The 14636-nt window shown below is 45.0% G+C and overlaps 1 protein-coding gene across 1 annotated transcript; it reads left to right on the top strand.

Moving 5' to 3' along the window:
• The first annotated feature begins 4626 nt into the window (after positions 1-4626).
• Positions 4627-14636, top strand: LOC144673590 (uncharacterized). The gene is given in 3 exon segments (XM_078535341.1): positions 4627-5461; positions 13569-14488; positions 14491-14636. Coding segments are annotated over 3 exon segments (1545 nt in total). The 5' UTR covers positions 4627-4889; the 3' UTR covers positions 14544-14636.

Raw genomic sequence — 14636 nt, forward strand, 5'->3', positions numbered from 1 at the left:
CCATAACACAGACACCCAAATATCATTGCTTCCTTACACCTTGTTCTCCTATTACAATCGAATCTTTACTCGGCCTCTTGTCTCCCTTAATGTAAGATTACCTGTAGTTAAAGCCACCTCTGTTATTAAGAACTGGAATTGGCCTTTGTGATTATTTTTACACCAGGCTCTAGTCGGCCTCGCGTGCTGCAGTCATAACTCCCTTCACAAACCCAAAGAGGAAGAGGTTGTTTTTTAATGAGTGGGCGGACACCTCAAACCTGCAATCATGTCCCAGAAATCCCTGCCTTGCTGGATGGAGCAACTGCCCAGGATTGTCCCGTCTGTCATTCCCTTCACTCCTTCTGAGTCTAAGAAAATAGTCAGCAAAAGAACAGAGACTCCCATTTATAATGACACCAGGCGCATCAGTTTAGATGATGTGGTTGGGTCTCTGGAGAGGGCTTGAACCCACATCCTTCTGACTCGGGGTGAGTGCGCCACCAATTAGTCAATGTTGACGTCAGTTCATATTCCACTAGACCGTGTCTGTGTTATTACACTCAACCCCATCCCATTCACATTGCATTGATCCTTGGCTCTGTTATTAGGGATTAGGCAACACATTGATATCATATTATATCAATGGACCATGACTCACTCACTCACTGCTATATGAGACCTAATCTTTAGTTTTGGTGCACTAGATACTGACTGTATTATCATCACATTGGATCCAACGATTAATTCACTAAAACACGGCAACCTGACTCTTATTATTGCAACAAACACTGTATTTGTTACACTCAAAGTGTGCCAAACCTTTGCTGTTCTTCCTTCGGGTCCCATCTGCACTCTTACTGTATCAGACTGTGTGTCATTGTTACACTTATACTCTGCCACTGTTATTATCAGAAAATAACCTGCCTTTTATTTCAGTTCTGGTGTCCGATTTTATTATTATCATTGGAAATATTTTTCCTGCCAGTTTTCAACTGGAACCTGTTTCTGGTATTTGATTGTCACATTTCCATGTTTTTAACTTGATTATTTAGTCTCTATGTGAATTTCCTCATATAAGTCACACTGCAATTCAGCCTTTGGTCTGAAAACTTGTTTCTTGAATAAAATACCATTATTATAGCTCACAGTATAGGATCATAAGCTCAGAATGACCACTTGGCAGGGTACTGGAGGGTAAACAGTGACTGGGATTGAACCCCACCATCACACAGCACCTTCACGAAAGAAAGGGAGAAAAATCTGAGTGTTGCATCCCTGTTGATGTTGATGGGCCATATTCTACCACCTGAAGCATTCTGGGTAGCATCATCTGCCACTGTCTTCAGATGGTACAGGGGCTAAAGGAAGGTGTTCCGCTCATCATGTTTGTATCAGCTCATTAGTGTAGCTATCGAATTAGTCCCACTCCCCTGCTCTTTACTCCTAGACTTGGATATTTCTTCTCTTCAAGTATTTATTCAATTCTCCCAAGAATGTTGCTATTGAATCTGCTTGCAGCACCATTTCAGACAGTGCATTCCAGATCACAAAAACACACTGCTTAAAAAAAGATGTTCTGAAATCTGTGTCCTCTGATTAGCTATTTTTCTGCTACTGGAGACCCTTCCTGTTTATTTAGTTTGTCAAAGCCGTTCATGATTTTGAAAACTGCTATTGCATCTTTTTACTTTCAGACTGCTGCAGTCCATGTGGTGTCAGTTCTGGGCATTTTAAGAGTCAACCATATTGCTGTGGGCCTGGAGTCATATGCAGGCCAGACCAGGAGAGGATGGCAGATTTTCTTCTCTAAAGGACATTAGTGAACCAGATGGGTTTCTAGGACATTTGATAAGGACTTCGTGGTCATCATGAGATTTGGTGGGATTCGAACCCAGTCTCCAGAGCATTTCCCTGGGTCTTTGGATTACTAGTCCAATGACAATACCACGATGCCACCACCTCCATTTTTGACCCTTTGCTCCAAGGAAAACAATCCCAGTTTTTCCATATAACTGAAGCCTCTTATCCTTGGTACCATTCTAGTAAATCACCTTCTCTAAGGCTTTGAAATCCTGTTTAAAGTGTGATGCCCAGAAATGAATATAGCACTCTAACTGAGGCCTAACAATTGGTTTATAAAATCAGTATTAACTAATTTAACATAAACACTCTCAAAATAAATTGTTGAAAATCTGCACTAAGATATCGCATGGAGGAGTTCACAGGAGGCTGTTAACTGCTGCTGCAATTGTGTAACCCACATTTGATCCGCAGATAAAGAAGATAACATTGTGGTTATCCATTGACAATCCCTCATGTCAGGGATGATTCTTTCTTGTCAATGACTGGGTGAAAGTGAGATGTCAGTGTTAGCTGTGGGTTCACAAATGACTAATGAGCACTATTTTAGCCTTGCAGGCTCTCCCAAAAGTGAGGACATGGGGGTTGTCAGCGAGTGGAGTTGGTGGTGGATTGTTGACACAAGCAGCTGCCCTCTCTGTTTGTCTCTCTCAGTGGCTGCTCTTGTTGACTGAAACGTTTTTGGATGATGAATCACCATTTTGGAGGCAATTGGGAATCTGCTTCCCAAGTGTTTATGTTGATAGAGCAGAATGTCACAGAGGCCTTGAGATTGTCTTTGAAAAGTTTCCTTTGGCCCCATGTGAAGGGCCTCCCTGGTGTAGCTCTGAGTACAGCACCTGTTTGTCAATCTGAATTCAAGCATTCTGATGACATGCCCAGACATAGTGGTTACATTATTGGATTAGTAATCGAGAGGGAATAATGATCTGGAGATGTGAGTTCAAAACCCATCACAACAGTTAGAGATTTTAAATTCAGTTAATTCAATAAATCTGGAATAAAAATCTACTATAAAAGCTGTTAACAGTGATTATGAAATGAATGCATTGTTACAAAAGTCCAACTGGTCCCCTGACATCCTCGAGGAGCGGAAATCTGCCATCGCAGCCTTATCTGGTCTTCAGGTGACTCCAGACCAACAGCAATGTGCTTGACCCTTTGAAATGGTGCATAAGCCACTTGGTCATATCAAAACTGCTCAGAGAAAGTAAAATTCGATTGGATTGCAGCGGTTTGGGAAGGCAGGTCACCATCACATTCTCAAGGGCAATTAAGGATGGTAATAAATGCCTGCATTTCCAGTGACACCCACATCCTATGATGAATGAAAAAAAAGGAGCTGCAGCCTGTTTCTAGGTTTCTCTGTGTTTTTGGTGTGTGATAGCATAACTAAAAATACACAACCAGGAATATCCACGAGACAACAATCCTGACAGTTACTCACTGAAAGGATTCACTCAGTCAACCCATCTGCTGACTTCGCATTTGACTGGAGGGATTGGATTCCGCGTTATTGCTGCTGTTTCGGTAAAACTTTGGGGGATTTGCAATTCACCATCAATTCCCTTCTTTCTGGTGGATAATGGAGGTTCTGTGCACTTGGGCTTCTGTATAATTTGGTTGCTAATTTTATTTACTGCCCAACACTCGCCGCAATCCCCACATCGTTGCAAATAAAGGATTCACGATTCACCAATTAGGCCACCCGATGGCGAGGACTTTACCCAGCATCCCCCGCTGTTGGGAATGTCCCCTATCACCACCACAGGAGAGCACTGCGCACGTGCAGTCCCGTCCAGTGTTTGGATCATGCGCCGTAATTGCGATGCTGAGACTTTTGTCTGTCTTATCTTCAAACTGGTAAGGAAATGAAAACACGGAGGGAGCGATGGAAGCGGCGGGAGGATGGGGAGGGTTTCTAAACACCTCGTAAAGGTTCCAAACCTCGAATAAGACCCTGAGATACTCCCGTTTGCAGCCCGGTTCTTTTTTCCAAACAAGCTCAAGTTAACGGTCGTCATTTTGGTTGAGCGGGGAGCAGAGCGCATGCGCAGACTTCCTGGTGACACCATAGGGAGTGGGCGGGGCTTCAAGGGGAATCTGTTCCCAACTGGGTCCCAGTGCCCGGGATTTGCTGATAACAGGGCAACACATTTTTAAACAGCTTCACCCACTCCCAGGCTGCAGGTGATGTTTGCAACCTACAGGAGTCCATGGGCCATGTATATATTCATTGTGAGAGGTTGCAGCCCCTGTATAATTACCTGAAGGTCTGCTCCTCAATGTCTGGTCACACTTCAGACCCAGGCTCCTAATCTTTGTCTGCCCAGTGTGGAGGGGACTGGGTACATCAGAGGATCTTGTCCTGGAGCTGCTCTTCAGCGTGGTTACAACTTGTAGATCTAGGGTGGGTGGGACCCTCTGGCTGCGGGTCAGTCTTCTATGGTCTTGCCTGTGCTCTGGTGGCCAGGGCCAGAGAGGATGCAGTGTCCATCCATATGGTTGATGCCTTCCACAAACAGTGGGCACCTCGGAGTGCAGAGTATCTCATAGTCACTGGAATTAACATTGTGGTTTAATTGTGAAAATTCCAATTGCTTTTTTTGCCTTTTGTGGCTTCTTTTAGTTTGATTTAGATCACATGTTTGGAAGAACAGAGAGAGAAAAATATTGCATAGAAACTAGAATTATCTGTTTTGAATTTCTAACATGGACTGATAGCGATACTGACACTGTCAACTCTTTCTGCAGGATATTAGAAGGAGATGATTTGCACAGGAAACTAAACAAACATCACATCAAGTCCTCTCAGAGTCAGTCGATTCATCAGGACCTGAATATCATCAGCCTTTGAATGTGGAAGGAGAAATGTTTCTCTAATCTGTCTGTGGGAAAAGATTACAAACATCAGTGTGAACAGAAAAGCACCGAGACACACACACACCCGAGTAACAGTGTTCCAGTGCACTGACTGTGGAAAGAGCTTTAACCAGTTACACAGCCTGAAAAAACATCACACCATTCACAGCGGGGAGAAACTGTACATGTGTTCTGTGTGTGGACAAGTTTGCAACAGATCTTCCAACCTGGAGAGACACAAGGACACCCACGCCATTGAGAAACCGTGGAAATGTGGGGATTGTGGGAAGGGATTCAGTTTCCCATCCCAGCTGGAAACTCACCGACGCAGTCACACAGGGGAGAAACCGTTCACCTGCTCTGTGTGTGGAAAGGAATTCACTAAGTCATCCAGCCTGGGGTCACACCAGAGAGTTCACAGTGATGAGAGGCCTTTTAAATGCTTTTACTGTGGAGATTGCTTTAAAACCTCTCCTGATCTAATTAAACACCAGCTTGTTCACACTGACAAGAGACCATTCAGTTGCTCTCACTGTGAGAAGAGATTCAGACAATCATCTCACCTTATTCAACATCAGCGAGTTCACACTGGGGAAAGGATATTCACCTGCTCCGTGTGTGGGAAACGATTCGCTCAGTCATCCAATCTCCAGACATACCAACGCACTCACAGTGGGGAGAGGCCATTCATCTGCTCCGAGTGTGGGAAGGGATTCAATCGACCATCCAACTTGTTGAGACACCAGCGGGTTCATGTGTGACTGCAGGGGTTGGATGCTGCTGTTAATCACATGCTTTATTTATTTCTGCAGAAGGTAATAACTCCTATCACTGGGCCAGAGTTTAAAGTTCTTTGCAGGGCAGGTGCTGTGTCGGGACTGCAGCAAGTAGGAGTTTCTGGAGAATATTGCGATCCTGGACCATCATATCTGCGGTGAGTGTCTGCAGCTCAGGAAACCTGGGCTCAGGGTTATTGAGCTGCAGTCTGAGCTGCAGACACCAGGGCCATCAGGGAGGGGAAGAGTCAGCTCGACACTTTCTTTCAGGAAGCAGTCACAACCCCAAGGTTCAGGAGAAATTTACAGTTAGTGAATGGTCAGGATATATCAGAATATGTCAAGAAAATCAGTTTTAGCATCTGTAGTCTTAATTTCTCTGGGTTAAGAGGAGAAAAACTGACATCTGGACTTAGTGTGTGTCAGTCAAGGCACCTTTCCCTTCCTTAAGACGCTGGAACATTGATTCTGATGTTATCAGTGAAGTTAACTGATCTGAGACATTGAAAGGATTCTCGTTGCAGCACATCAGGGAATTCAACCTAATTTCAACTTTGGGACAATCAGAACACTTGGTAACAGACAAGACACTGAAAGGCTTGAAGGGATGACTCTGAAGAAGAATCATATGGACTCAAAATGTTAACTTTTTTTTTACTCTCCACGGATGCTGTTAGACCTGCTGAGTTTTTCCAACATTTTATGGTTTTGTTGCCCTTGAACTGAGTCGCTTGTCACACCATTTCATAAGAAGTTAAGAGTCAACCATATTGCTGTGGGTCTGGAATCACATGTAGGCCAGGTCAGGTAAGGACAGCAGGTTTCCTTCCCTAAAGGGCACTGGTGAACCAGATGGGTTTTTACAACAATGGTTTCATGGTCATCATTATTGAGATTAGCTTTTCAATTCCAGATTATTACTTGAATTCAAATTCCACTGGGATTTGAACCTTGTTCCCCAGATCATTAGGTTGGGATTCTGGATTACTAGTTTGGTGATATTCCCACTATGCCACCATATCCCCCTCCCTGCCCCAAGCCACACACAAATGGATTATTGATTAATTTATTTCAAGTTTAATGAGAAAATGATTAGACCTACCCTGTACCTATATCTAACCCATTGGAAATCTGTGAAGTTATTGGATTCAAACAAACCCATTCGCTCCTCCTCAGCTCCACAGTGAGTGAGACCGGGAAAAGCAGAAAAGCAGCAATATTCCGCCCCACACTCTCCAATCGCCTGCTGCCAGCAGAAAGCGGCGACTGCAGCTTCAATCAGTGGGTTAGTGCCCATCCCTGGGACGAAAGATACTCCAACCCAGGTCAAACCTCCCGATACACCGAGCACCGGCTCAGGAAAATACAGGTAGATTATATCCCGGTCACTGAACCTCCAAGCAGCATTTACAGAATACCCGAGTGAGTGTGTCACAAATAAAAACAACTTTCTAAATATTTTCACTGCAAAATTCCTTCCTTTTATTTAAAAATTGACTGTTGTGAATCTGTAAATGAGCACCATGGGATTTGTGTTACTGACTGACTTGTTTTCCATTGTTTGTCTGACAGGTTTGCAACTCAATTTGTGTTGGAGATCGAAGAGAATCTGATCTCAAAATGAGGTCACAAAGCAGGTAAATATTAAATCCAGGAAGAAATCCTGAAGAAAATGGATCACAGTGTTTGGAAGGAGGTGCAACAAAGAAAGGGAAGCTGTGAATGATTGAATGGAAAGCATCAGTCCCTTGAGATTCTGGCTAGCACAGTCAGTAGTGCATGAGGCCTGCAACCTCAGGTTTGTGGGTTCAAGCCCCACTTTGGGTGCTGTTGCTTTTTTAAAAAACTTTGCTGCTTTCATGGGTGAACCTCAGCTCTCCATTCATCCACTGCGTCACTGTGCTCCAAATGAGTCTTTCTCCATCCTGCTTTGTCTTTATCACAGTTGCTGGTTTATGAAAGCAAACTTCCTCCACTTCACTGGAAATGTGAGAAATCAGTTTGTAGGTGTGGCCTAATGTACAATGAATGATGACGCTTTAAAAGTGGCAAGTTTCACTCAAGTCCCTGGACCAACAAAACTGCTCAGAGTCACCGAATTAGAATGGTCACTCCCTGGGTGCCCAGTAGCAGCAGACCCATGTCAAGAATGATCTGATTCATAAGATTAAGGGAGAGAAATTAGCGAACTCCCACTCAACCTTATTCACATCAAAAACAGTTGGGAAGAGGAAGCATTTCATAGGCTGGGTTTTATTTTCTTTGGAAAGCTGCTGGAACGGTTTGGCTGGAGGTGTCACTAGTTCTGGAACACAAGTCTTCAGAGCTTTGATCTGATACATTGGTTGTGAGATCGCTTAGCTCTGGCTATCATAGGCTGCTTCCACTGTTTGGCAAGCAGTCCTGTGTTGTAGTTCACCAGGTTGACATTCCAATATGTCTTGTGCTGCTGCTGACCTGCTCTCCTGCACTCTTCATTGAACCAGGCTTGATCGCCTGGTTTGATGTAATTGTGGAGTGAGGGATATGCTGGGCCATGAGTTTACAGACTGTGGTTGAATACGATTCTGCTGCTGCTGATGGCTCGCACTGCCTCATGGGTTCCCAGTCTTGAGTTGCTAGATCTCTTCTGAATCTATCCTATTTAGCACAGTGGCAGTGCCACACAACACGATGGAGGGAATTGTCAGGGTGAAGGTGGGACTCTGACTCCACAAGGGCCTTGTGGGGTCACTCCTATCAATACTATCATGGACAGATGCATCTGTGACAGGTAGAATGGTGAGAATGAGTTCAAGGATTTTCCCTCTTGTTGATTCCCTCACCAGTTGCCACAGCTCCAGTCTGACAGAGCTGGAGGCAGCAGGCTATTAAACCCTGGAGGAACTGCCAGATCCAGGTATAAATTAGTGTTCTTCCACTGCATGGCGTGTTGCTGTTTCGAAACACCTTCAAATCACATTTGTATTCTGAGGATGAGGAAAGGCTTTGATAGAGGAATTCACACAGACATTCCTCTTTTCCCCCCCCTCCAATTTCGCACTGACACATCTTACTCCTCCTTCCCTCTAACTTCATGCTATCACTTTCCTGCTCTCACCACGTTTCCAGCTCCTGCCATTTCAGTGCCTCCACCATTACTTATTGTCTTGTTGATGTGTTTGAAGTGACTGAGTGCTTTTGCACATTATGGGAAGGAATTCCTGGGCACAGTGCGGAGCTGTGTTTAATCACTTGATACAACAACAACAGGATGCAGATGTGAGGAGCATCAAATGGCAGGGAGAGGCCAGGAGCTGTGCTGAGGGGTCTGGGGGATGATGGGGAGTGGGAGTTCTTGTTGCTGGTGAGGACCAACTGGCAATTGTGCTTCATCTATGTGGACTCGACACCCACGCTCATGGCCATGAACTTTGGGACAATTTTTGCGCTTCCTTGGTCTCGATAAAAAAACATTTTCCCATATAAACCTCATGTGATGGTTAATGTTTCAGATGGGACTCCCTAAGAAGGAATACATTTTGCATAAATTGTACTCAATAATCAATCCCCACCACCCAAAATAGTGTTAAATATCAGGCTGCATGACATATTTCACATCGTTACCAGCTTTTGTAACAAAATCTGAATAGTTGGGTGGACACAGATGGGAAGTGGATTATGAGAAAGGATATTGAAGACAACAGTGATTGAAAACTGAGGTGAGAAATAACAATTGGATCAGATGAATGCTGGAGCTGTAGAAAAAAAAATGGGAAACAAGAAACACTGGTTATTAAGGCTTTTGAATAAATTAGCCTGGGAGACAATCAGCTTCAAGACATTTGATTAAAGTAAATGTATGTGATAGAACAAATATGAAATGCGCAGCTATTCCCTATGTGTTATATTCACAGCAGATCTACCAAAGCACAGATCATACTGAGCCAGATTATCTGCTGTTTTACAACCATAGGAATGTTATACAATGTGATGAACCATTTAACAGAGCCACGGATTTATGTTGCTAAAATGTGTGCGTTTCCATTTTTATTGTTTGGAAATTGTGTTTTTGTCTTTAATTTGGTCGCAAAAACACTGCTACAATTTCACCCATGCTAAGCATCTTGGGATGTTTTATTAAAGTAAAGGTGTAAAATAAATGCAGATTTTTGTTGTTGTTGACTGTGAGGAGTGATTCCGTTGCCATTTAAGATGGAAACTCTTGTGTAGTTGCACCGGGGGAGGATTTTCAGAGCTGACAGGACACGGCAGCATAGCCACATTGTGACAGACCATTCAGATAATTTACACGTGTGAAAGCATTGACTGAATTTTCCCACCTGGTAGAAAGAGGCTTTTTAAACGTTGTGTTTGTGGGCAGCGATTCAGCTGTTCTTCCCGCCTGCTGCGGCACCAGTAAGTTCATATGTGACTGTAGGGGTTGGATTCTGCTGTTATTGCTGCTCTTTGGAGACTCTCTATTTTCCACCAAATCCCATTCTCCTTTCTGCTGGATAATGGAGGGTCCGCACAGTTGGGTTTCAGAATTACAGAATCACACAGTGCAGAAGAGGCCCTTCAGCCCATCGAGTCTTCACCGACACATGAGAAACACCTGACTTCCCTACCTAATCCCATTTACCAGCACTTGGCCCACAGCCTTGAATGTTATGACGTGCCAAGTGCTCATCCAGGCACTTTTTAAAGGATGTGAGGCAACCTGCCCCCACCACCCTCCCAGGCAGCGCATTCCAGACCGTCACCACCCTCTGGTTAAAAAAGTTTTTCCTCACATCCCCCCTAAAACTTCTGCCCCTCACCTTGAAGTTATGCCCCCTTGTGACTGACCCTTCAACTAAGGGGAACAGCTGCTCCCTATCCACCCTGTCCATGACCCTCATAATCTTGTACACCTTGATCAGGTCACCCCTCAGTCTTCTCTGCTCCAACAAAAACAACCCAAGTCTATCCAACCTCTCTTCATAACTTAAATGTTTCATCCCAGGGCAACATTTTGGTGAATCTCCTCTGCACCATCTCCAGTGCAATCACATCCTTCCTATAATGTGGTGACCAAAACTGCACTCAGTACTCCAGCTGTGGCCTCACCAAGGTTCTATACAACTCCAACATGACCTCCCTACTTTTGTAACCTATGCCTCGATTGATAAAGGCAAGTGTCCCAAATGCCTTTTTCACCACCCCACTAACATACCCCTCCGACTTCAGAGATCTGTGGACACACACGCCAAGGTCCCTTTGTTCTTCAGAACTTCCAATGTCATGCCGTTCATTGAATACTTCCTTGTCAAATTACGCCTTCCAAAGTGTATCACCTCACACTTTTCAGGGTTAAATTCCATCTGCCACTTATCTGCCCATTTGACCATCCCGTCTATATCTTGCTGTAGCCCAAGACACTCAACCTCACTGTTAACCACCCGGCCAATCTTTGTGTCATCCGCAAACTTACTAAACCTACCCCCTACATAGTCATCTATGTCATTTATATAAATGATGAATAATAGGGGACCAAGCACAGATCCCTGTGGTACGCCACTGGACACTGGCTTCAGGTCACTAAAGCATCCTTCTGTCATCAACCTCTGCCACCTACAAGCCAAAACCTTGTCAAAGGCTTTGCTGAAATCCATATAAACTACTTCAACTGCACTACCCTCATCTACACACCTGGTCACCCCCTCAAAAAATTCAGTCAAATTTGTTAGGCATGACCTCCGTCTGACAAAGCCATGCTGACTATCCCTGATCAAACCTTGCCTCTCCAAGTGGAGATAGATTCTCTCCTTCAGAATTTTCTCCAATAGTTTCAATATAATATAACGATATTATTTGTTTCCTAAGTTAATTGTTTGATCCTCCGGCCCCAGTCTCCGTACCACACCAGGAAAACAAATCTCGATACAATAATTTGTATTTTCAATGGCGGGGCTTTCACCCATCATCCCCCGCGGTGGGGAATATCCCCTATCCACATCACAGGAGAGCAATACGCAGGCGCAGTGGAGAAAAACATTGGAGCATGCGCAGAGCCAGTAATGACGATGGGGAGAATGCTTTGTCAGATCCGTATCGGTAAGGGCGAAAATCGGGGGACGGAGGAAGCAATGGATCCGGTGGGTAGACGGAAAGGTTTTGTAAACATGTTGCGTAATCCGAAAAACCCCGAAAAAGACCATAGCGTTCCCACTTTTGTACGGAGCCAGGACGGCAGTTTTGTTCCGATTGCAGCCCCGAGGTAACGGTCGCCATCTTTACTGTGGGCGGGGCGCGTGCGCAGCCGCCATCTTTACTGTGGGCATTTTTTGAAATGTTCCCAATGACAGACTGAGGACAATTGTCCATCAAGCTGCTTCACACTTTGAGTTACAATGTGTAATTGATGAGGCAAATCAACGATATATGTCCAAGGCAGTGACAATAATTATGCCTTTAGCATAATAAAATTTTCCAAGGCATTTCACAGAAATATTACAAAGTGACGTTTGACACTGAGCCACATGAGCCATATTAGGGCAGGTGACCAAAAGCTTTGTCAAAGAGGTAGGTTTTAAGGAGTATTTTAAAGAAGAAGAGTGAGGCGTAGAGCTGTGGCCTAGGCAACTGAAAGAACAGTCACTGATGGTGGAGCGATTAAAATCGGGAATGCTCAAGTGGCTGGAATTAGATCAGTGTAGAGATCCTGGCGAGGGCTGTGGCTGGAGGAGAATACAGAGATCGGGATCATCACAACCATGGAGGAAAACATGAGAATTTTAAAGTTTTGGTGCTTTTAAAATGAGAGCCTTTGTCGGTCGGTGAGCACAGGGGTGATGTGTGAACAAGACTGAGTGTGAGTAAGCACACAGATAGCAGAGTTTTGGATGACCTCAAGATTCTGGGGGTAGGAGGATGGAGTTGAATGTTGGAGGCCGGTTGGGTATGCATTAGGATAATTTAGACTATAGGTAACAAATGAATGGATGACACTTTCAACAGCAGATAAACTGAAACTAGGGCGGAGTCGGGTGATGTTACTGAGGCAGAAATAGGTGGTCTTCGTGTTGATGCGGATATGTGGCTGTAAGCTCATCTCGCGATTGTGAACAGTGTGATTCAGCCTCAGGCAGTTGCCAAGGGAGAGAGTCAGTGGTTAGGGAGTGGAATTTGTAGTAGGCACTGAAAGCAATAATGTGAGCATTGGTGGCTCAGCCAGCATTTATTGCCTATCCCTAACTGCCCTTGAGAAGGTGGTGGTGAGCTGCCTTCTTGAACCACTGCAGTCCATGTGGTATAGGTACACCCACAGTGCTGTTAGGAAGGGAGTTCCAGGATTTTGACCCAGTGGCAGGGAAGGAATATTTAAATGGAGGAGATTTCTGCTCATCCAGTGCTGGATGTCAGACAAATCAGCACTGTGTGACTTGGATTTTTTAAAATTCATTTATGAAAGTTGCAGGCTGGGCCAGCATTTATTGCCCATCCCTAATTGCCCTTGAGAAAGTGGGAGTGAGCCATCTTCTTGAACCGCTGCAGTCCATGGAGGGAAGCTTGGAGGTGATGGTGTAAACATACACCTGCTCCCCTCATACTTTTAGTTAGTGGAGGTTGAGGATTTGGGAGATTCTGTCAAAGTTCTAGTTGAGCTGTAGATATTTAAAATCCCTCTCTTTCACTCTCTGCCTCCCCTTTTTCTTGCTATCCCTCTCACCCTTTCTCTTTCTCCCTCATCCCCCCCATAGAGGCCAGAGACTTGTGTAGGCCCAGTCTTGATGGCAGGTTCCCTTCCCTGAAGGACATCAGTGAAAAAGTTGGGTTGTTTTGACAATCCAGCAGATTTCATGGTCACTTTTGCTAGTGTCAGCTCCACAAATGACCATATTCATTCAGCTCAATTTCACAACTTGCCTTTGTGTTTTTGTGGGTTCTCTCTCACTCCCATTTTTTTCTGTTTTAAATCAACTTCACAGAGTATTAGAGGGGGAGGATTTGCACTTTGGGAAACTCAAAGCAAATATCACATCGGGATCTGATGGAGTCGCTCAATTTATCGTCACCTGAATGTCATCAGATTTTGAACATGGAAGGAAAAAGCACCGTTTACAGTGGGGAGAAACTGTGGAAATGTGGGGAATGTGAGGAGAGGTTCAGTTACCCGTCTGAGCTGGAAGCTCATCGACGCATTCACACTGGGCAGAGGCCGTTCACCTGCTTCGAATGTGGAAAGGGATTCACTCGGCTATCCGACCTGTTAACACACCAGCGAATTCACACTGGGGAGAGGCCATTCACCTGCTCTGAGTGTGGGAAGGGATTCATTCAGTCATCCAACCTGCTGACATACCAGCGGGTTCACACTGGGGAGAGAGCTTTCAAATGTCCAGACTGTGGGAAATGCTATAGAAGTTCTGGGGACCTGATGTACCATCAACGTGTTCACACTGATGAGAGACCGTTCAGGTGCTCTCACTGTGGGACTGGGTTCAGGGGATCGTTTCAACTCACTGTACACCAGCGAATTCACACTGGTGAGAGGCCATTCACCTGCTATGTGTGTGGGAAGAGATTCACTCAATTGTCCCATGTGCTGAGACATGAGAGAGTTCATACTGGGGAGAGACCTTTTAAATGTCCAGACTGTGAGAAGTGCTATAAAAGCTCTGGGGAACTGATGTCCCATCAACGTGTTCACACTGATGAGAGACCATTCAAGTGCTCTCACTGCGGGACTGGGTTCATTCGATCGTCTGAACTAACCGCACACCAGCGAATTCACACTGGTGAGAGACCGTTCAAGTGCTCCTCCTGTGGGACTGGGTTCAAGCACTCATCTCAACTCACTGTACACCGGCGGATTCACACTGGACAGAGACCGTTCACCTGCTCTGAGTGTGGGAAGGGATTTGCTCAGTCAACCACCCTGCTGAATCACCAGCGAGTTCATACTGGGGAGAGGCCGTTCACCTGTTCCGAGTGTGGGAAGAAATTCACCCGGTCATCCCACCTGCTGAATCACCAGCGAGTTCACATGGGGAGAGGCTGTTCACCTGCTCCGAGTGTGGGAACGGATTCACTTGGTGATCCACCCTGCTGAGACGCTAGCGAGTTCATGAGTAACTACAATGATTGGATTTTTCTGTTAATCACATTCAGGACTGAACTCTGTTAATGTGA

The sequence above is a fragment of the Cetorhinus maximus genome, unplaced genomic scaffold (genome assembly GCF_964194155.1).
Source record: "Cetorhinus maximus unplaced genomic scaffold, sCetMax3.hap1.1 HAP1_SCAFFOLD_392, whole genome shotgun sequence".
NCBI classification, from domain to species: Eukaryota; Metazoa; Chordata; class Chondrichthyes; order Lamniformes; family Cetorhinidae; genus Cetorhinus; species Cetorhinus maximus.